The sequence below is a fragment of the Malus sylvestris genome, chromosome 9 (assembly GCF_916048215.2).
Source record: "Malus sylvestris chromosome 9, drMalSylv7.2, whole genome shotgun sequence".
Classification (NCBI taxonomy): Eukaryota; Viridiplantae; Streptophyta; class Magnoliopsida; order Rosales; family Rosaceae; genus Malus; species Malus sylvestris.
The window spans coordinates 10,282,917-10,306,368 of NC_062268.1; the positions used below are offsets into that span (position 1 = coordinate 10,282,917).

Below are 23,452 nucleotides of genomic sequence, written 5' to 3' on the forward strand. Positions count from 1 at the left end.
AACCAACTCGGATATCATAGTTTGATCTTTTCTATGTATCACCATGTAAATTGGTTGCCATCTTCTTCTTCTTTTCTTAAAGTTACCACAAAGAAATACAAAATTGTAGCAATCACAGGATGGAAGGTGCATAAGCGTCCAAAGATTAAAGTTAGTAAATTGAAGTTCAAGACGGTGACATTTTTATTATTTATTGAGACAATAACCTCTGCATGGTAAATACTGCTACCCACAACAACAGCATTAGCAACAAGTTTAACAACATTCTAATGGATAATTCTAGCTTTTTCTCAATAGAACTTGATTCACCAAGTTCTCTAAGTTTTTGGATGAAGAACCATGTGGACCTGTAGATTCTTCCGCAAGTTTCTTCCACTCCATGGCCATAATTTTCATTTTCTTGCCCTTCTCTCCCTCCATCAACTCTCTAATAAGCTTCTCCACTTCATCTCTCTTCACATCACTATCAATCTCCAATCCACTTCCCCACTCATTGCAAGTGTAGTAACAGTTTGTGTATTGCTCGGCAAGGACTGGCCAACACAGCATAGGCACTCCTGAAGACAAGCTCTCAATCGTTGAATTCCAACCGCTGTGTGTCAAAAACCCTCCGACTGATGGGTGGTTGAGGACTTGCTCTTGAGGGCACCAACTCAATATTACGCCTCTTTCTTTGACTTCGAACTCAAACTCAGGCGGCAAAATTGCTGATTCGCCAACAACCAGATCAGGCCTAATTACCCACAAGAATGGAAGCTTACTATTTGCAAGTCCCCAACCAAACTCAACAAGCTGTTGTGGTGTCATGACTGCTATACTGCCAAAATTCACATAAACAACTGAGTTCGGGGCCTTATCGTTTAGCCATTCAAGGCACCCAGTTTCTTCTTTCCATAGACTGTATCCCATATGTTTCAAAGGATCTTTCGGCAATTGATTGAGAAGCAACTGGAGAGGGCCAATGGCGTAAACAGGTGGAGGCATAGATGAGAGAGCATCCAAAACATCTGGCTCCAACACATCAAAAGTATGAACAACAACTGCGGAAGCTTTATCAACTCTATCCACTGCTTCCATGGCAAAGTTAAACACAATGTCATTTGGATCTGTAGTTCGAAAGCAGCCCGGGAGATCCCTTAAACGGATATCCTTCATTCCTGGAACCCAGTCTATTACCATGTCCAAATATCCATTTGTCAAGCAGCTCTCATCTACAACACAACAACATAAGACAAATTTCATCACTTTATTTATACAATGATATACTTTAAACTAATCTAATTAAACTGCATGGAGAGGGATTCAAACATTGGTGCATATGAGGGAGCACATTCGCTCCGGCATTTAAAAAATTGGCAAGCAGTATTTAATCATAGATTGAGCAATAATTGATTCAACGTTTCTTTCACCTTTGAGGGGTGCTAGTCCCTTTTCCACCAAAACAGAATATTGTTTAGATCCCATGAAGCCAACTGCAGCTAAAGTAAAGAAGAGTGCGATAGGGATTCCAAGCTCTTCAGCAGCTGTGATGGTGGATGTCATAAAACCATCTGACACCAAACAAGTCACTGGAGGACTACCAAAACCATCTGTGTTGTCATTGAGTTTGTGGAGAAGGTTACGAAACGGAGCCAAGAAATCGTTTCGGATACAATCAAGAAGCAAAGGGATATCTTGAGGGGCATCCTCATCGGTATCTGAACTTACTGGAAGACCATCTGGGATTGTTTTGTACTGAAAATCAGGCAAGCCATCGAGGGAGTTGGGGCCGAGAGATTTAAGAAAGCGCTTATGGTTGTACTCGGTGTTGACAAAGGTTATGTGAAAACCTCTATGGTGGAGGAGCTTTGCTAATTTAAGCATTGCCTTTATATGGCTTTGAAGTGGAAGTGGAGTACATACAGCATGAGGCTTATAACCTACTACTGCAATGGAACTACTCATATTAGATTGTGTGTATCTCTACTGGAAGACAGTACTACTGCATATATATTTTGGTCTACTTTGTAACAGATGACGATGAGTCCGATAAGTAATGGACGGATGGGTTGGGTTTGCTCTTTGTAATTTTGCTCTTTCAGCCGGCAGTTGAAAATGTCTTACTACCAAAGGATTTTAATCTCTTTAGCACATATATGATAACAGCTTACCCTCTTGGCTCATTCATGTGTCTTTTCTATGACCTAATCAGATTATAAACCACTAGGATTTTTTTTTAAATCTTTGCAACATCAACTTGCGCTAGCTTCTAAACAATTAACTCCAACATAGGAAATCTGTGTAATTTTCACCGGGAAATTGAACAGGGGGCAAACAGAAACTAGTTGTGCAGTACATCGCTAGTTATTAAGACTAAAATTTATACGGAGAATGCAATCTAGTTGTTATTTAAGAGCACTTGATTCACCAAATTGTCCAAGTTTTTGGATGAAGAACCATGTGGACCGGTGGCTTCTTCTGCAAGTTTCTTCCACTCTATGGCCTTAATTTTCACTTTCTTTCCCCTTTCCCCATCCATTAATTCTGTAACAAGCTTCTCCACCTCATCTCTCTTGACGTTACTATCGATTTCCATGCCACTGCCTCTTCCGTTGCAAGTGAAGTAACAGTTTGTCTGCTGGTCACCGAAGAGTGGCCAACAGAGTATAGGCAGTCCAGTAGACAAACTCTCAACTGTTGAGTTCCAGCTGCTGTGTGTTAAAAATCCTCCAACTGATGGGTGGTCAAGGACTTTCTCTTCCAGGCACCAACTTACTATCTTACCTCTTTCCTTGGCTTCAGCCACAAACTCAGGTGGCAAAATCACTGACCAGAATGGCCTAAATATCCACAGGAAGGGATGCTTGTTATTTGCAAGTCCCCAGCCAAACTCAATAACATGTTAGTGTGTCATCACTGCTAGACTGCCGAAATTCACATAATAACAGAGTTTGGCGTTTAACCATTGGGGACACTCGGTTTCTTCTTTCCATAAACTGTATCCCATAGGCTTCAAAGGGTGTTCCGGTATCTGATTGAGAAGTAATTGGAGAGGGCCAATGACATAAACAAGCGGAAGCATAGATGAGAGAGCACCCAAAACATCTCGTTCCAATGCATCAAAAGTATGAAAAACAACTGTTGAAGCTTTATGAGCTCTGTCCACTGCTTCAAAGGTGAAGTTAAGGATGATGTCACTATACCAGTAGGGGAGAGCCCTTACGGGTGCATTTGTGCACCAGACTATCTCGGACTGAACTAGCTTCAGGGATTAAGCTGGACTGACTTAGACTAGACTAAGTTGGACTGATTTAATGAAGCGTTTGATGCAGTGTTGGACTAAAAAACAGGACTTTAGTATTATATTATATAATCTATATCTTTTACTATTTTATTATTAAATTTAATCAAATACTAATATTTTATAATATTTTACCTTTTTTCTTCTTTCTAGAATCATCTTCTTTCAACTCTTTTTTCTTTGTTCGACATCTTCTCTCTGTCTAAACCTCTCTTTTTCTCCGCCCACTGTTTACCTCTCCTTTCTCTGTACCTCTGTCTTCTCCTATCTCCCTTTTTTCTTCCGATCCACCTCAAATTACTCTGGCCTCCTTCTTATTTTTTATAGTTTGAAACTTTGTATTTATTTTGTTTTGCCTCAAAGAAAATGGCATGGAGCGGGTGCTGAGCTGCGGGTAACGGAGCGAGTTGAAACTTTGTATTTATTTTGGAATTGAGGGCTCGAGGACTCTCTGGGAGAGGGCAGAGAAGTGCTTAGGCTTAAAGCTGTGGTGTGGGGGATTATGATGTTCAGAGCCAATGCCATGTGAATTGTTTCTTTCGGATATATGGGGTGGGCTGTGGTGGTCGTCTGTTTCTCTGCTTTTATTCCTCAGCCGCGGGAATGAGGTGGGACAGGACAAAGATGCAGTTTGTGGCCAAGTTCTTCATATCTCTGTTTTCTAGGTCGAAGGGCGCGACCGATGAGCTTGGTTTGAGGAGAGGTGAATCGGACGACGGAGCTCATGAGTTCTCAATCGTGGTCTTTGTTCATGATTCAAGGTTGGGGACGAGGAGAGTAAAGGACGCGAGCAGAGAGCGATCGAAGGGATTAGCTAGTCCCATGGTTCGCGACGTCTCTCGCTAAGACCGTCTAGCACGGTCCTTAGTCAAGGCGAGTCCGGCTTACTCCCACTAAAGCTAGTCCCGTGAAGTAACAAACATGGGACTGGACTAACTATTAGTCTAGTCCAGTCCAATGAGGGCTAGTGAAGGGAAACAAATACACCTAAGTGTATAGCTTTCATTTCCTGAATCCAATCTATCATCTGTCAAACAGCTCTTATCTATAACACCGGAGTAATCATATTCATAAGTCATATGTAATAAACAAGCAATGAATCATTAAAATTAGAGAAATTCTTCAATATTTTTACATTTCAGTGATGCAATGCAAGTCATCTTTCTACCAAAGCAGAATAGTGTTTAGATCCCATTAAGTTGCATGCAGATGCCGGTAAAGTAAAGAACAGCACGATAGGGAGTCTAAATTCTTCAGCAGCCGTGATAGTCAACGTCATGAGGTTATCTGAAACAATGCAAGACACTGGAGGATTAACAATGTTGGAAGTTGCCATGTCATTTAGTTTTATTACAAGGTTACGAAACGAGGCAAGAAATTTGTTATACAGAATCACAATGCAAAAAGGAGTCTTGGGCGGAGTCTGCATCTGACACTGGAAGGCTATCAGGAATTGTTTCAGAATGAAAGTCAGACAAGCCATCAAGAGAGTTGCGTCCGAGAGATTTAAGAAAGTTGTATTGAACTCTGTGTTGACAAAGGTTATGTGAAAGCCTCAATCGTGGAGGAGTTTGCTAATTTCAGCATTGCCTTGACATGGCTTTGAAATGGAAGCAATATGAATACGGTGTGAGGCTTATCACCTACCTTCATGGAACTCATATTCGATTTGCAATCGCGTAATTGCATGCAGTTGAGCTTTATAGATGATCAAAAACTTCGAGTTCAATAGATAGAAGACGGTGAGGATGCCTTTTCTTCTGTACCATCTAAAATAGCATTGCCATAATAGAAGAAACGATGGAGTACAGTAGCTTGAGAAAATAGGATTTAGCTTTTTGATAGATAAAAGCTTTATCAACACTAAAAATAGTGCCTACAGACATATGCTTTTATTTCATATAGTCGAAACTATATACAGTAGACATAAATGTTTATGGTTCGAACACGTGAAAACTAGTTTGTTTGAAAATTCAAAGGTAGATATAATTATATAAGAAAATAGTTCTTTTGAAACCCAATAAGTAACCATCTAAAGTGGTTTCAGCACAAAGATGAGTAAAATAGAAAGAAAATTGAGAGACGAATGAAGAGCCAAAGTAGGCTACTTGAAACAAACTTAATATAAATTGGGTTTTGATCCTGGACATATCTAGTTTTTCTCTGCAGAAATCATGTAATAAATAAATTAAAGAATCTGTTGATTTTGTAAATTTGCATTCTATAAACTGGAAAATAGTTGTATGAAAATTTGACGAAGCAAGCAGGAAGAATTATCAGAAAACTTGCTGAGAGAGTTCATTGCTCTCAATGCATTGGATTGTATTGAATCATCACTCACTCACACAAGAAGTGTGAAGGAATACACGAAGAGAATCTAGCCTTTAAGCTTCAAACGGTTCACACGACCCTACGAGTAACAAACCCCATTGAGCAGCACAAGCTTCACTTAAACCTTCTAACAGAAAAGACATGTGGCACAATAAGTCATTAAGATATTTTAATCTTAGTCGTGCGTTGCAGCTGAGTGTTCATGTTATAACTAAGAGTAAATTATAGTAATGGTCCCTCAACTTTAATCAAATTGGAGAAATTGTCCATCAACTAAAAATTCATTACCATTGGTCCCTCAACTCATTAAAATGTGTAGCTATGGTCATTTTCGTCAGCTTCGTTAGAATTTTGTCAAAATAAGTTATGTTGGAAGGACCATTGCTACAATTGGGGTCCCTCAACTCATCAAAATGTGTAGCTATGGTCATTTTCGTCAACTTCGTCAGAATTTTGTCAAAATGAGTTATGTTGGAAGGATCATTGTTGAAAGGACCATTGCTATAATTGGGATCCCTCAACTCATCAAAACGTGTAGCTATGGTCATTTTCGTCAACTTCGTCAGAATTTTGTCAAAATGAGTTATGTTGGAAGGATCATTGCTACAATTGGGTTAAAGTTGAGGGACCATTGCTCCAATTGGGCTAAAGTTGAGGGACCACTCCAGTTAGATTAAAGCTAAGGGACCAATGGTAATGAATTTTTAGTTGAGAAACCATAGCTGCACGTTTTGATAAGTTAAGAGATCAATGATAATGAATTTTTAGTGAGGAACCATTGCTCAAATTGATGAAGTTAAAAGATCATTGCTACAATTTACTCTAACTAAGAACAAAACACTAAAAGCTTTACATAAGACTTGACATCCAAGCAATCTTCATCTCTGCAACAAGCTTAATCTCCAACAAAATCAAAACAGAGACCCATTGGTTTCTCTCTAAGTTTTGCCTTCTGCGAACACAAAGATTTACGCCATAGCGAGTGAATGCCACAAACCCATTGAGCACTGAAACAGTGGGCTTGACGTCACCTTCGTGATTCACAAAGCAATGTTCGAAGAAGGGGGTCTGGCTCCTCCGCTGAGAATACTTGAATCTGGGTCAACCTGAAAGAGATGGCACCATTGTAATCTTTGAAGCACTGTGCAACTCGAATTGCGAAAGAAATGGCACCCTTGACATCTCTGATGGTAGAGCACCCAGTGGATTCAAGTATAAGAAGTAAGAGAATCATTTTCTCATTGTTTAATCGCGGCAAGTAAATTCTCAAGCTTTTTGTTTCTGGGTTTTGCCCTTTGCAATTTGCAATGCTAGGATTCCGAGATGGCACCCTAAAATTCCGATGGATGAGAAAATTTGAAAAACTTATTGGGGAGAAGTTTCAGTTGAACCTTTTGATTTTGCAATTGAGCTATATTGCAACTCATGCAGGTGAGTTTCTGAAAATGAAGGGACGGGCTTGGAGGCTTTGAAAAATGTGGAGGCTGAGGTGAGAGGGTTGGAAGAAATTCCAGATGGATTCTCCTGCACTAATTGGGAGTATTTTGCTGTATCAGAAGATATGTCAGGGTTTTAAGGATTGATAATTCAATTGGTATTTTGAAGGGTTTTAATTTTTTTAATGAATTTAGGGGTATTCAACTAGGAATTTAAGTGATTATATGAAATTCAAATATATTCAATCAGGATTTTAAGATAGTTTATTAAAATCCTTAGAAATTTGAGTGTATTTAATTAGGATTTTAAAGAAGTTTGTTTGTACCATACTTAGGGCCTCCGTATTTAGACCTCGTATAAATACTCGGGGGACTCAAATGTAATTATATAATAAATGGAAGGGTAAATATGTAATAAGTGAAGAGCCCTTATTCTATAAAAGGGCCTCCTTACCCTCACAAACCTGAAACCTCACTCTCACATTACGAAGCTCTCATCCTCACATACAAAGCCACAAGGCTCACAAACAGAGAAGTTCTCTCAAACTCTTTTTTTCTCTGAGGGCCTCATCACCCTTGTAATCCATACATACAGTTAGAGAGAAATATAATCAACATCAGTGTGAACGTAGCCCAAACATTGAGGTGAACCACGATACATCTTGTGTTCTTTACTTTCTTGCAGATTCACGGTCGGATTTACGTTGTTCCAAGACCCATCCAGTTTTGTGCATCAACATTTGACGCCGTCTGTGGGAATCGACACGAAAAGCTATGTCGGTTTTCTCTTAATTTTTCATCTCACCACCGTGAAACCTTCACAACCGCACCATTATCCACCGTGGATCTGTAAAAACCCAAGAAAACCAAAGCCCTTCCAAACTCTTTGTCTCTTTGTCTTTTTTTTTTTCTCTCTCTCTCTCTCTGGCGCTTCAAAACCTCCGCCAAAAGTAGCGATGACTTTCACAACCTCCCCCACGTCCTTTTAAATCCCCCTGCCAGTCATTTCACCCTTACCATTGTTTTCTCAGAACCCCCACCAAAAACCCGAATCTCTCCCTGTCTATTTTCTCTCTATCTCATCTCTTTCTTAAATGGTGCAGGTGGAGGCTATGCGGGCAATTCAGAGCTCGATCCTCTCTCCCACCTCTGAATCCGCACACTGTCGCACCGCCTTCAAGCTGAAGCCACCGACGAGCTTTGCGTACAAAGTTATGGCATTTGAGGAGAAGCAGAGGGGATGAAGCTGGAGACTGTTTAGGAATAGAAGGTCTGAGATCACTGCGAAGCGTCCCTTTCAGACGGAGGTCGCTCCCGTCTCACCCGAAGACTCACCCAAGGTCAACCTCTAGTGGTATTGCCTGACTTCCCCTTCTGGCAACTAAACTGGTTCACAGGGAAGTCTCCATGTCTATCCAAGGTTCTGAACATTACAACTAGGAAGTCCCCATGTGATGAAGGTACCAACACATGGGATAGATTTGAGTTGCGGGTCTACAAGAGGGCTATCGACTTGTTCAGCTCACCTGATGTTATCAAGCAAAGTATTTCCATCACAATTGAACCAGGTGTTGAAGTGGAGGTTACAATCGCCATTCATGAGCTTGCTGTGAGTGTGACTTAGAGAGCCTGATCTGGAGAAATGGCTAGTGTCTTGCGGCCATGGACTGCGGTGCCGGGCGGGGACGGTTCGTGATTCGGTGAGTGGGTTGACTCAGTGGAAGATGGTGGGCGCGACGTGGTACAACATTTGCAAGGTGAAGAGACAGAGAGAGTGCGGTGGAAAAGCAAAAGCAAAGCAGAAAAGCAAAAGCAAAGCAGAAAAACAAAAGCAAAAGCATAAAGCAAAAGAAGATAAAAAAAAGTAGACATAATTGCGGTGGTGATGGCATTATGGGCGTGACCCATTGAGCAGAGGGTCAGATTTATTTTTGAATGATGTGATTTATTTTTCTTATCTTTCGGAGACATCTGTATAAACCCCATCAGAGGGTAATAATAAAAAATAAAAAAACGGCAAGCCCAAAATAATGGGCTGGAATGTTATGTGGAGGGTGAAGACCCATATGCCCAAAAGAGTCAGGCCCTCTATTATCACCAACCAGGTGATCAAAAGTACGTCCAGTACTCCAAAATTATACATGAGTATCACTCCTGTCAATCATACATAAACATTCATGAGCATCAATCATGTCAATCATACATAAACATTCATGACCATCACTAATGTCAACATTCATGAGCATCACTCATGTCAACATCCATGAGCATCACTCATATCAATCAACATAAACATTCATGAGCATCACTCATGTCAATTAGCTTTGAAACCTTCATTTACAGAGCTCTAGTTTTGAGAGCTCCAGCTTCAAAAGCTTCATTTACAAAAGCTCCAGCTTCAAAGCTTCACTTGCAAAGCTTCACCTACAAAGTTTCAGTGCAGGGTATACAAATACCGCATCCGAACAACCGCCACTTCAGCCCATACATGGATTGAATTTGAAGTCTCCAGCCAACAACCTCAATTAACTGAAGACTTGAGGGACTGCACTATGTACCATATATTGGGCTTCCACAACTGGGCCTTATGAAAAATATTTGGGGGGCTTAGCCCATTATTTATGTATTGAGGAGCGAGCCCTTATTCTATAAAAATGACTCTCTCACTTTCATTAGAGAGCACCCATTATTCATGTACCGAGGAGCGAACCCTTATTTTATAAAAGGGAATCCCTCATCTTCATTAGAGAGCATCGCCGCCAGCTGAGCAACCGCCTCGCCGCGAGCATCAACTCTAGCCCATCATTTATGTATTGAGGAGCGAGCCCTTATTCTATAAAAGGGACTCCCTCACTTTCAACGCCACAAGCCCAGCCAACCAAGGCAACATAAGCCACAAATCGAGCAGCCTCGCAACATGTGCTACTTCTAGTTGAGCATCATTTCAGATTGGGCACCGCCTCATATCGAGTATTAGTTCCAGACGACACCTAGTTACTTCGGCCTACACATGGACTGAATTTCAAGTCTCTAGCCAAAAGACTCTCTTGACTGAAGACTTGGAGGACTACTGTTTTTACCATACTTAGGGCCTCCGTATTTAGACCTCGTATAATACACGGGGGACTCAAATGTAATTATGTAATAAATGGAGGGGCAAATATGTAATAAGTGAGGAACCTTTATTCTATAAAAGGGCCTCCTCACCCTCACAAACCTGAAGCCTCACTCTCACATTACGAAGCTCTCATCCTCACATACAAAGCCACAAGGCTCACAAACAGAGAAGTTCTCTCAAACTCTCTCTTTCTCTGAGGGCCTCCTCACCCTTGTAATCCATACATACAGTTAGAAAGAAATACAATCAACATCAGTATGGACGTAGCCTAAACATTGAGGGTGAATCACGATACATCTTGTGTTCTTTACTTTCTTGCAGATTCACGGTCGGACTTATGTTGTTCCAAGACCTCCGGTTTTGTGCATCAACAAAGTTTATAACATTCCAGCTTAAAGAATTTGAAAAAGTTGAGGAATTAGAGGGAATTGGAGAGATTTTGTAGTGTATTTTAAGCATTCACAAATCTTACATCTCCCCAAGAGATTTTGAGGGATTTGAAACAAAATTTTACATGAAATCTCTACAAATCAATTAGACTCCATAAAAATCCATGAATTTATAAATCAATTAAAATATCTCAAATTCCCAATTGAATACACCCCTTAAACGGAAAGTTCAAAATACAAAAGAAAAAGGATTTGAAAGTGTAGATGGGCTTCACGAGGGTGGAATGGAGGGTGCAGCCAAGGTTTTAAAAGACGCAAGACGCTAGTCGAGCGGCGAGTTGAGGCCTAGCGCCCAAGCAAGAGCCTAAGCAGACTAAGCGGATTTAAGTAAAATTATTATATATTGTATAAATAGTGCCTATTTATACTTAAAAAATACATAATTGTATTTGGATGCATAAATTGCAAAATAAAATGACATATAGATATAAAGTATTAAAACATATTGAAAACAGGGAGAACAAGCATATAATGAGTGTTCATCCAAGTATTCCACAAGTCTCTTACATTTTATTGACAAAATAAAATGCAATATGAAAGTTATCGATTTTCTGTCCAAGTAAGAGTCGTGACCCAGATGGGTTTAGACGAGCTAGGCAGGCTAGGAGGACGCCTAAGCAAGTAGGGCACTTTCTTAATTTTCAAACTCCTAGGGATTAATTGGGGTAGTGACTAACCGCCTAGTGACTAGGTGGGGCCTAGGCGACGCTAGGCAGAGATTTTTAGAACAGTGAAACAGATTTTGCCCTCCTTCAGCTGCTAGATTTGTTTTTTAATTTTTTTAATTTTATAATGTCTATGTGAGGCCACAGTGACATGTGGTGTCCAGTTATTGTCCATGTGGGCGTCACGTTAGGTGTTAACAAATATTCTAACGAAAAGCCTAACAAAAGTATGACAATGTCCTACAATCCTCATTTAAATATGAGACTGTGATGAAAAAAACCTAATGTATAAAAATTTGAAAACCAAGATACTTTATAGTAGTAAAGTGAGAATTACCCTTTTTCTAATTACTTCTTACCATTTCAATTATAAAAACAAATAAAAATAACAATCTTATAGTTTTATGAAACCAAAACCAACAATCATATCAATTTCAAACACATAACAAAGCCAACATACAGAAGCCAAAATGAGCAACGTACTGGTTTATTAAGACCACATGCATCTAGCATTTTCCTTGAAGCACATTGTTGACCACAAAATCCAAGTTTTTTATTGAAGAACCGTGGGGACCAGTGGCCTCTTCTGCTAACTTTTTCCACTCATTAGCCTTCCTTTTCATTTTCTTACCCTTCTCTCCCTCCATCAACTCTCTAACAAGCTTCTCCACTTCATCTCTCTTCACATCATTATCAATCTCCATCCCAGTCCCCAATCCATTGCAAGTATACCAACAATTTGTTTGCTGCTCCGCAAAGAACGGCCATGAGAGCATAGGCACTCCAGCTGTCACGCTCTCAATGGTTGAATTCCAACCGCTGTGTGTCAAAAACCCTCCAACTGATGGGTGGTTAAGTACTTCCTCTTGAGGACACCAACCTGCTATTAGACATCTTTCTTTGGTTTCGGCGACAAACTCAGGTGGCAAAATTGCTGATTCGCCGATGACCAAATCCGGCCTAATTACCCACAAGAAGTGATGCTTACTATTTGCAAGTCCCCAACCAAACTCCACAAGATGCTCTGGTGTCATGACCACCACACTCCCAAAGTTCACATAAACAACCGAGTTTGGTGCCTTGGTGTCGAGCCATGGAATGCACTCGGCTTCTTCTTTCCATAGGCTGTATCCCACAGACTTCAAAGGGTCTTCTTCTATTTGATTAATAAGCAACTGAAGAGGGCCAATGGGGTAGAGATGTGGAATCATGGATGAGATAGCATCCAAAATATCCTGCTCCAACTCTTCGAAAGTATGAATTACAACTGCCGAAGCTTTATGTGCTCTCTCAGTTGCTTCACTTGTTAAGGAAAACGCAGTGTCATTCGGATTTGTGGTTCGTAGAAAGGTTGGAAGATCCCTTAGACGGATACCTTTCATTCCCGGTATCCAATCTATGACGGTGTCTAAGTAGCCATTTGATAGATACCTCTCATCTGCAACATTAAAAACGGTGTTAGTTTAGTTAAGTAAAAAAAAATGATATTCTAATTAGTTCTTCATTTTCTTACACTTCCCCTCTACCTTTTAGAGGTGTAAATCCTTTTTTGGCGAGAGCACGATAATGCTTGAATCCCATGAAGCCACAAGCAGCAGTAGGAAAGAACAACACAATAGGAAGTCCAAGTTCTTCAGCAGCTGTGATTGAGAAGCTCATAAAACCATCTGAGACAATGCTGGTCACAGGAGGGGTATTGTTGGAAGCTGCAACAGCATTTAGTTTGGCGAGGAGACTTTGAAATGGAGCCAATAAATTGTTTTGAATGGCATCACAGATATCATAGATGTCTTGGGTTGAATCTGCTGAATCCGAAGGCGGCAGGCCATCGGGGATGGTTTCGAAATGGAAGTCCTTGAAGCCGTCTAAGGTGTTGGGGCCTAAAGATTTGAGAAGGCGTCTGTGGTTGTATTCGGTGTTGACGAAGGTGATACGAATACCTCTGTGGTGTAGGAGCTTTGCAAATTTGAGGAGAGGCTTTATGTGGCCTTGATATGGGAATGGGAGGCATACAGCATGAGGCTTATGATTTGCAGCTACCTCCATTGAACCCATTACCATTCCTTAATCTTCAGGTTGGAGATGTCTCTGCTCGTACTACTTAGCATCTATTTATGGAAAATACTTGGGGAATCAACAACAATAAACATAGGGATGGGGTATTGCTGGTGGTGTGGGGTGGGGATGGGGTATGCTCGGGGAAGATGGGTTTCTTCTTCTTCTTCTTTTTTTTTATTTTTTTTATTTTATAATAGGATAAATTATTATAATATTTTAAAGGCCAAATTTTTTCGTGATCCCTGTGGTGATACTCCACTTTCGATGTGACCTTTGTGGTGAAAAATCTTTTAATTAAACCCTCGTGGTGGGCCTTGTTAGCAATTGAGGTCCAAATCCAAATTTCCGTTAGTCTTCCGTTAAATAAACTCACATGACTATCACATGATGGGTCAAATTCGTCATTTCAATCCAAATTACATCTTATTCAATGAACATCTAGTATAATTTAGGATTTAACTGAAATTAGATTTTACAAGGAAAAAAAAAAAAAAACAAAAGCTTGAACGCGAAGACTGAAACTAAACATGTAAAACCACGTCAGTGGCTAGGGGAAGAGGTGAAGGTGAAGTCGGGCCTAATTTCTTAGGTATAATTTAATTTCATTTGGAAATCTTAATACTTCTAATATACCATTGTTTTTTTTTTCAATGCCAGCACGTCTTTGATCATGAGTTAGAAGTCTTACTTGAATTTTCATTCTTGTATCAATTTGTACCAGTTTGAATGCATAAATGCCTTTCAGTTTTGTCTTTAATTGGTAATGCGTATTATGCAGGCCCTAGTTGACCAGTACACAATCTTTCAAATTTTTTTTTTCTTAATCTTCTTTGAATTTTAATTCTTTAAGTTTCTTACTCTCTTGAAGTTTATATGCGGAGGGTAGACCTGAAGATTGAATTTTCTGCAATGCCTTTCACCCATTGTCTTTAATTCTATAATGCCTTTCACCAATCTGAATGCATATATACTACATCTCACCCATTGTCTTTAACTCTTTAAGTTATTCTTGTGCCTATGTGATTTTTCTGCATTATATAGTTTGAGATACATGTGCTATCAAATTAGGGTGATGGTTAGTAACGGTGGATGAGGTCCACTAATGGCTATGGCAGTGGCTGGGAGCCTAAAATGAGATACGGAAATTACTGGGTTTTTTTTTTTATCTTTACAAGTATCTTTTATTTGTAATTTTATTTTAATTCAATCATGTTTTTGTCTTTTTATTTTTCAAAATAAAAAACTTAATTTTGATCGATCCACATGTGATAGTCACATGATTTTATTTAACGGAAGACTAACGGAACTTTGGATTTGGACCTCAATTGTTAATAGGGTTCACCACGGGGGTTTAATTAATAGCTTTTTCACCACAAGAGTCACATTGAAAGTGGCGTGTCACCACATGGACCACAAAAAAAATTTGGCCTATTTTAAATGCATAATTTTTTTTTGCCACATGACACAAATTTGGTAGCCATGTCATTACTTAACTGTTTACTTAACGAATTTTCTAACTGATGTATGAAATTGAAATAAAATAATAAGTAATGTATGAAATTGAAATGTTTTAAAGATGCTATAAGGAATTGAAATCGACCCAAACCTGAGGAGGTAAAATGTAATTTACCCATAAACATATTTTGACGTTTAATTGACAGAAATGATCATTTTTTTAGTAGCGACGATATATTAATCATATATCAACGATATAACGAGAACATAACGACAACCTATGATGCATCGATACAGAGACGGACACGAGAATACGGCACGCTTGACACAGGATGTGTCAAGTTTCTGAAAACAAAAACACAATACAACATGGATAGAGTAATTAAAAATATATACAAATAAATATATCTAATATACTATCGAACGAGCATTCAAGTTCAAACTATGACTCATTTTTCCTGAACATGTGCAGTTCATAAAGTATTAGAAAAAGTGGAAATAATTCCAAACAAAAAATTTAAACAATACAAATATTTTAATATATGTATAGTGAATGATAAAAGCACATATTATTATTAGCTTTTAGACGGTGGATGATTAAAGCATATATTTTGTTAGACGGAGTCTCCAAAGCTCTTCGGCCGAAAAGGTTGAGCCCAAAGCTCTTCGACGACAAGAAAAGAAAAAAGAAAAAAAAAAGAAAGAAGAAGAGAGTTCAAAGTTTTTAGATGGAAAGTCCAAAGCTTTTTGAACAAAAAAAAAAAGACGGAGATTGTTTACAGATTTTCACGGAGAGATATCGTCTGCTCAGCACTAAAACGGTAATTAGAGAGCAATGGGTTGATAGATACCGTCGGCGCAGTTCTCACCCGCACCATAATGTCATAGGATATTTATGAGTTTCCTCAAGAACTGAAAATTCTCAAGATATGGGATTTGAGGAATTCGTATCCGTCTTTCAATGCCGACAAAAGAAGAATTGTAGGAGGACGTTTCTACAAATCTGAGTTTCAGATAATTTCGGCTTCTTCGCTTAAATTTTTGTCTTAATTTTTATTTGAAGGTCAGACGTATCCTAATTTTTATTTGAAGGTCAGACGTATCCGAAAATCAGGATGCCTGTATTTAGGGCTGGGTTCGGTTTGAAACGGTTCGGTTTTTTGCTAAAACCGAAACCAAACCGAAATTTCGGTTCGGTTCGGTCCGATTTTTTTTCGGTTTTTTTCGGTTCGGTTTTGATTTTTTTCGGTTCGGTTTCGGTTTTTTTTTTCGGTTTTTTCATGATTTTTTTTTTTTAATATCTGGAGCTTGAAGCACATTTTTTTTTGGCATTCGGCTGCAAATTTACCCTTTCTCTCCATTAACCCTCGTCGAAACAGTAACGATTTGAGGCATGCAACAACTGTTTCTTGTTCCTGTGATCTGAGGAGGAAAAGGATTTCATCCACCCAACTTCAGTGCCCACTGCAAAACGAAAAGATTAAAACTTTAGTCACAAAAAATCCACCGAAAAATATAAAGATTACAAAAATAATTGGAAACATTACCCAGAAAAAAAATTGAACTTCAAACGGAATTTAAAAATCAACATTGACATAAAAAAAATTATCAAAAACAAACAAAAAAGGTCAATTGAGAAAGGAGTATTCAAAAATGAAGAAAAGAATTGCGAAAAAAGGGGATAAGCAAATAATGATATCAAGGTAGAAAAAAAGAAAGGGAAAGAAATGGGTGAGATTCTCACAACACAAAAATAAAACAAATCTACAATACAAAACAAAACAACAACCCATAAATTTACACCAAAATTTCAGATTCCCTCCATGGAATTTACTCTAAAAAAACCCATAAATCGACAAAATAAATAAGAGAGATTGGAGATCTTACCCTGGAGTGAGAAGATCGAGAAACGGAGAGAGAAGAATGGAGAAGAATGGAGAAATTTGGACAAGAAGGGAGTCTGGAGGCGCAGGGCAGAGAGAGAGAGAAGAGGGGAATGAAAAAAGAAAAGGTTGGCTGCTACTACTAGTGGCTAGGGTTTTGTTGATTTCTAATTGCACAAAAGGCTATAGATTTATATCTTTATAAATAGTTTAGTTATACAACTATAACAAAACAATACCAATTGCCATGTTGGTTTCGTTGAAACCTCTCAACAGGAGTGCACGGGTTCAAACCCACATGCCTCCAGAACTTTAGAGATTTTTTTATTTTTTATAATTAAAATATTATAAAAAAAATAATTAAATATATATTCGGTTCGGTTCGGTTCGGTTTTCGAACCTTAAAAACCGAAACCGAACCAGCCATATTCGGTTCGGTTCAGTTTGACAGTTTTCGGTTCGGTTTTTTTTCGGTTCGGTTTTTTTCGGTCTCGGTTCGGTTTGGTTCTCGGTTTTTTTCGGTTTTCGGTTTTTTGAACCCACCCCTACCTGTATTGATCTCAAAGTTTTGATATGCGTATCCGTCGGAGTTGACCGTATCTCTGGACCAGGATATGTATCGAAAGCATATCTGACCATATCCATCAGGTATCGTATTCGATACTGCATTGGATATGGAATACGGTACTTGATTGACATGTCCATGCATCATAGACGACAACACAACGATGATATAATAATGACTGATCATGTCTGTAACCAAAATGTCAAAATATGTTTATTGTAGTTAATTGCCAAAAATACTTTGGCTCCTTCCATTTCAAGGTGATACTGACTTTTAATTTATTTTGTCGGGTAATTACATTATATCACCTCAATTTTGGTTTACATAACAAACTCATACCTCATCATTTGATCATTGCAATACCATATATCGATTTACTAATTTGTAGCAATGATAAACCTCCATTAGTCAATCTGTGAAATTGACTGTCAAGTGATGACGTGGTAAATGTAAAGTGTGAAATCCCGTTCCCGGAATTTCACTATTTATTATATATCTCGTGATTTAAGTGCGTATTTCACGTTTACTGTCATTTTTATTACTTAATTTTAATTCCGTAAATTTTGGAAATTAAATCGAATAGTTATCTGGTTTGAATTTTCGTAATCAATCTTTATCTTTTGTTGACCTTTCAAAGTTTTAACTAGTGTTTTTAAATAGATCTCGAACTTACGAACGCATAGACGAAAGCCGTTTGCGAGTCCGAGTTATAATGGTATAGTTACGGACGTTTGAAGTTGTGAACAATAGATTGTGGGATTATTTAATTCCCACATGTGAGTTAAAGGTTAAGTTAGATTAAAAAGGGGAAGGTTTTTGAAAAAAAAAAAAAAAGAAGGGAGAAAGGGAGAGGGTCTGATTCTAACCCGTTTTGGGGTGAATTGGACCAGTTAACCCACAAACTTGACCCGATTGTCTCTTTTCCGTCCGAGCTCCGTTTTAGGTGATCTTGGTGTCCATGGAAAGCTCTTGACGAGCCCTACAACTCTGTAGTGATAGATTTCCTATTTTATTTTCCATATTTGCGGTTCAAAGCCACAAAACCCACGACTTTTCCGACGGTTTTATCATTTTTCCGGTGATTCCGGCAACCATTTCCTTCGAATGAGGTATGAAACTTCATCTACTCTTCATAATCTTCAAGTTGGTATGCTTGGTTCATGCTTTCGTATTCATTTTAGAGTTGGGTGTTTAGAACCCTAGAAATCCGGTTTTCTCCGGTGAATTTGGACGGTTTTCGGTTAGAATTTATCGTCGGCCTAGTTGTGAAAAGTGTTTCCCTTGTTGAACTCTAACTACCACGTAAATCTGAGCTCATTTAGTTAATGTTGAAAATATGATGATCATTACATCATACTATATGTGGCTCTTACTATTGGGAGATAGTCTCTTTGGCTTTGTTTAATGAACACCTATAACTATGCTGCTGTGGTGTGTCTTTTCTCAGTTGTTACCTAACATCCTAGGCTAGTAGACAACCATGATGATGGTTGACACTATGTATGTATAGTCTTATTTGAAAATTACCCATTTATCATGTTGCAATTGTTGCTTTAAAGTTAGTGAATGCATTAATGTAATGTTGATGATGGGGAATCGACATTTATATTGTCTCATAATATGAAATTGTTTCTCTTTATATTTAGTACAATGTTGCTAAAGTTATTTGTATACATTTAGTCAGATGTGGTCCAGATTTTGTCTTTGTGATGATAATGAATAGCCATGGCTTTTATATGAATGACAGTGAATAACCATTGTTGATGAACATATTAATTCCATCTCATTGGTTTAACTTTATCAGACCTTTTTGCATATGTCTGAAGAAGAACGAATCCTCATATGTATGTATAAAATAATGAAGGGATGAAATGGTTTTCTTATTTACCGTATACATATGTCTATGTATGCATATTCAAAGGAACTTACTTATATCCCTGGAAATATATATGCACCAATTGCCAAGACTTATATATACAGGCACATCTATATTTGTAAATAGCTTCTTCACTTATTTTCTATAAGTGTTTCATTCAAATGTTACATTTATTTTGATCATGCTAATGCAAGTTAACCAAAATAGTACTGGAATCTCATAGTGTTATTAGTAGTCCCAAGTAATCTAATTAAGACTAGAGTCGAAAGTGATGCATTTAGTAATTGCATATACTTGAGAATAAGAGTTGATCGAGGTGGTGGATGCTTGTAGTAATAATTCGAAACAATGCTTTGGAATCCAGATGGGAAATATAGAAATGGATGGTGTATGTGCTCATGTTGTAAATCATAAGTGTGGAGGTAGGAGGTAGGTTGTGTGTTGGTTTGATTGCACCATGTAGCATTGGTACATGGATGGTCCTGCTTAGTATATCCGCGATGGGGAATCATATGTATTCAGGGGTGATCATGCTTGGTATATCCGCGATAGGTGATCACTACCTGGACGATGAGATTATGCCTATGGTTCTGCTTGGTATATTCGCGATGGGGGACCATACACATTTTAGAGATGATGATGATTACTTGTACTTGGCACATTTCGATAGACGATCATAATTTAGTTTAAATTCCGTTGAGTGATGGTCTGGAATCCCTTCTACTCCGCGATTCCGTTGAATGATGGTCCAAAATCATATCCTGGTTTGGATTCCGTTGAGTGATGGTCCGGAATCGTATCCGCTCGGATTCCGTTGAGAGATGGTCCGGAATCCCTCATACTCCACAATTCCGTTGAGTGATGGTCTGGAATCGTATCTAGCTTGGGTTTCATTTAGTGGTTGTTAGGCATTGTACTCCGCGATTCCGTTGAGAGATGGTCCGGAATCTCTCCTACTCTGCGATCCCGTTGAGTGATGGTCCGGAATCGTATCCTGATTTGGATTACGTTGAGTGGTTTGGAATCCTTACTCTTAATCATTTCCATAAGTCAAACTTGTTCCATGGATTCGAGTGAATGAGATTTACCCACAATAGATCTTATGAATATAAATCAAAATTATCAAGTTATTACTTGAAATCCAGGCACAGAATTATGTAGAAGTCCTTTATTAATTTTGTGCATTGAGGTGTGATCTGATTGACTGATTAACATAATTAAATGTTAATATCGTGCCTCATTGATATCATGGAATGGATTACTTGAGATGATTGTGGAGAGATGTTGAATATGATTGTTATTAATATGATTAGATCAGTGATCAATGTAACTAGAGGATACTATTGTGCTGTGTTGATTCTTTGATATATTACATGATATGAATAGCGATTTTATGTTGAAACATAATGATTTATATGATGGATGAAATAGAAAACTTGATTGTCACGCAGGTTGTTATGTAGTTTGAATCGAATAATTCATGCTTGTCAAGTCCAAATGTTTGATTGAGGAATGCTATGCATTTTGGCTAAAACAGACTGTGTTATATGTCGAGTTATAGCGAAATTGAACTATGAATGGCTGGATCCTTATTGATGGTATGTAGGCAATCTAACGAAGTGGTTAGATGCAGCCATAAAGTGTACGAAAAATTATTATGCATCTGGATCTTGAATTATACTTTCTACAGTTCGGAGGCAGGGTATGTTGGTGACGTCACGTGTCGATCCTGGAAGTATGTCGGGATCGAGACGTGACATAAAGCCTATACTTTTGCTAACATGACAGTCAGTCAGTACTCAATTGTGTCAAGTAAATAAATAAATTTTAAAAATTTAGTTTTTTATGCCAAAAAATAAATTAAAAAGAGTGGGCCCCACCCACCCATTCAATTCACAATCCAGCATCTGCCTTGAACAACCCTCCGCCCTCGTCGAACTCCCTCTCTCCATCTCCGACCTCTACATTCACTAGCATATGAAGTTCTATACAAAATAAGAAAAGGGAAATAAGGATTAGAATGGCTCCCTTCTTTTCATACTCAACTCTGATAATTAAACATTACACAAGAAGTAAAGAGTCATTCTTCCTCAATGACAAGTCAGGACATTTGTGTAAAAAAAGAAATTCTCGTGATTTTATTTTGATTTACATTGAAAAAAATGTCTATACTAAAGTGTAAAATTAAAAGTTCTAAATCTATTAACCCTAAAAACTACCACGCTTACGTAGCGCGTATGCCGAGTAACTAATGAGCTAACTACGTCCTTCGGTTAATGTGGGGCATGCCAACTCGTTGGCCGAGCTCGGTCGAAGAGTAAAATATGTTGATGTTGCGTTGGGTGCGCTGCTGACTTCTCGATCTTGCGATTACGGCCAAGGAAGGAACACTCTCGGCCTTCGGGTTCTAGAGCCTGAAGACAAGGCTGCTAGTTCTGCGAAGTTCAATATGAAATTCGGTGTTCAATGTGCTGAATGTAGTAACTTGTAACACCTCACTTCGTCGAGAAGGCTAATGAGATGACCTCTGCCAATAAGGATTTGAAAATCCTTCTCGACTGAGACTTGGATAGATAACCAGTCGGGCTTGTCGCAGTGCTATTTATCCAAACTGAAGGTGCTTCGCGGTCGGCTGATTCTACGACAATAGTTCTATTTATCCAAACTGAAGATGTTCGCCGGTTGCCTTCACAGTACTATTTATGCAAACTGAAGATGTGTTGGCGAAAAAGGAAAATAAAAATCTCAAGGTTGTTGAGAGGTTTTGCGTAGAGCGAGGGTTTGAGCAGGGCAGTTTGTGTGTTGAGTTGGAGAGCTTTACACATTGTTTGTAACCTTGTATTTATAGTAGTCATATTTTCTGTTTGGCATGGCCTGGATTATTCCATAGAGTCCAACTAAAAATTAAACTCCCTCCACGTGCTAACACACGGCATCACCACCATATATTTTACTCTTGATAAGCCAATTCCTTTGCTAATAATTATCACAACCTGAATTGGTGTTAGTCAGACAACATATTCGAAATGCCTGATGCCAACCACGTGCAATATAACTCTCATTAATTTCAAACCCTCCATGCTGCTTGGCGGCCAAATCCTCCACATGTATGTGAATTATGTATGTCGTAAGCAACTGCAATTTAATTGCAATGCTAACTCTTGAAAGCCTTATCACATCCCATTAATGTCACCAAGTCTAGGCTACCTAGGCTTCCTACCTTATCACCTTTAAACTCATCCATCCATGCATGCATCATGACCCTTCTTTCTTAAATACCAGCTTTGCAGCATATCCACACGTCCACTCGCAACCTAACTTAACTTGAACTGTACCGCTTACTTAGAGATATAATTTGCATCTTATTTAGCCCATTTAAGAATACGCCAAGATAATCCATATTAAAAAATAATTACTATGATAAAAACTATAATATTATCCTTTAATAATAAAATTATCCTCATTTTTCCATCCGACGGTTGGGAGCTATGCTCACTCAACGGCCTTAATTGCACGGGCCGATGATGTAAAATCGGGTCCAAACAAAATCATATTCGACTCTAATTGTGGTGGTTAAAGTTAAAATGTCTCCAACGCATGTAGGGTCAATTTGATTGTTTAACTTTTAACTCATACGTTTAAGAAGGATTACGTGAAATTTAGAGTTAATATTATTTAAAAAAAAATGTATCTATATTAATTGGTGATGGAGTTGGCTAAGTCTCATAACAGGTTAGTAATAGTGTGGCTTGAATTCGTTTTTTACGAGAATTAAACATATGACCTCTCACTTACAAATGAAGAGGAACACCACTAGACTATAGTATTAAGTGGTGAGTTGAATAGTTGTTAGATGTTACATAAATTTTTGGAGTGTCAATTAGAATTCTCATATATTTATTGCTAACCTCCAAGTTGGTAGAGTGTTGCCCCTACACCGAAGTTTGAATTTTCCTCCCATAATTTAAGATTTTATAATTCCATCATTTAAAAAACTAATAATTAGGTTAGTGCTAGGGAGATTAAATTTGTAGATTAAATTTTGTAAACTAAATGACATAAAAGTTGATGATTGAATTATTACTTAAGTGTTGATTAGCGTGTTGATTTTTTATTGGTGTAACACATCGTTTCATCTACAAATTTAATCTACTTAGCATTACTCTAACAATTAATCTAAAATTAACAACATATACATCTACACAGGGATTACAGAATTTAAATAAACCCTGGATCTAATACAACACGTGCAAAACTTAATCTACCTTTACAATTTTATGTGATCAATACACAAAGTCTATATAAAAATGCATGGCACATGATCATACTTATATTA

General features: G+C 38.2%; 4 protein-coding genes and 1 long non-coding RNA gene across 5 annotated transcripts; 1 reads left to right on the plus strand and 4 right to left on the minus strand.

Moving 5' to 3' along the window:
• Positions 1–279: 279 nt before the first annotated feature.
• On the minus strand, positions 280–1,944 carry LOC126582844 (7-deoxyloganetin glucosyltransferase-like). Its single transcript, XM_050247072.1, has 2 exons — positions 1,410–1,944; positions 280–1,211 (listed from the first exon to the last, which is right to left on the minus strand). The coding sequence occupies exons 1-2, from the start codon at positions 1,942–1,944 to the stop codon at positions 280–282; spliced, it is 1,467 nt and encodes a 488-aa protein (XP_050103029.1).
• A 433-nt stretch (positions 1,945–2,377) lies between these two features.
• LOC126633779 (7-deoxyloganetin glucosyltransferase-like) lies at positions 2,378–3,061 on the minus strand. Its single transcript, XM_050304336.1, has 2 exons — positions 2,943–3,061; positions 2,378–2,819 (listed from the first exon to the last, which is right to left on the minus strand). Exons 1-2 carry the CDS (start codon positions 3,059–3,061, stop codon positions 2,378–2,380), a joined length of 561 nt encoding a protein of 186 aa, XP_050160293.1.
• A 3,716-nt stretch (positions 3,062–6,777) lies between these two features.
• LOC126633780 (40S ribosomal protein S20-like) lies at positions 6,778–8,671 on the plus strand. Its single transcript, XM_050304337.1, has 3 exons — positions 6,778–6,832; positions 6,926–7,042; positions 8,445–8,671. Exons 1-3 carry the CDS (start codon positions 6,778–6,780, stop codon positions 8,669–8,671), a joined length of 399 nt encoding a protein of 132 aa, XP_050160294.1.
• A 2,947-nt stretch (positions 8,672–11,618) lies between these two features.
• On the minus strand, positions 11,619–13,465 carry LOC126582842 (7-deoxyloganetin glucosyltransferase-like). Its single transcript, XM_050247067.1, has 2 exons — positions 12,806–13,465; positions 11,619–12,717 (listed from the first exon to the last, which is right to left on the minus strand). The coding sequence occupies exons 1-2, from the start codon at positions 13,338–13,340 to the stop codon at positions 11,786–11,788; spliced, it is 1,467 nt and encodes a 488-aa protein (XP_050103024.1). The 5' UTR covers positions 13,341–13,465; the 3' UTR covers positions 11,619–11,785.
• A 2,531-nt stretch (positions 13,466–15,996) lies between these two features.
• Positions 15,997–17,043, minus strand: LOC126582847 (uncharacterized). Its single transcript, XR_007609602.1, has 2 exons — positions 16,680–17,043; positions 15,997–16,256 (listed from the first exon to the last, which is right to left on the minus strand). It is a non-coding gene; the product is annotated as an uncharacterized LOC126582847 (long non-coding RNA).
• Between the last annotated feature and the right edge of the window lie 6,409 nt (positions 17,044–23,452).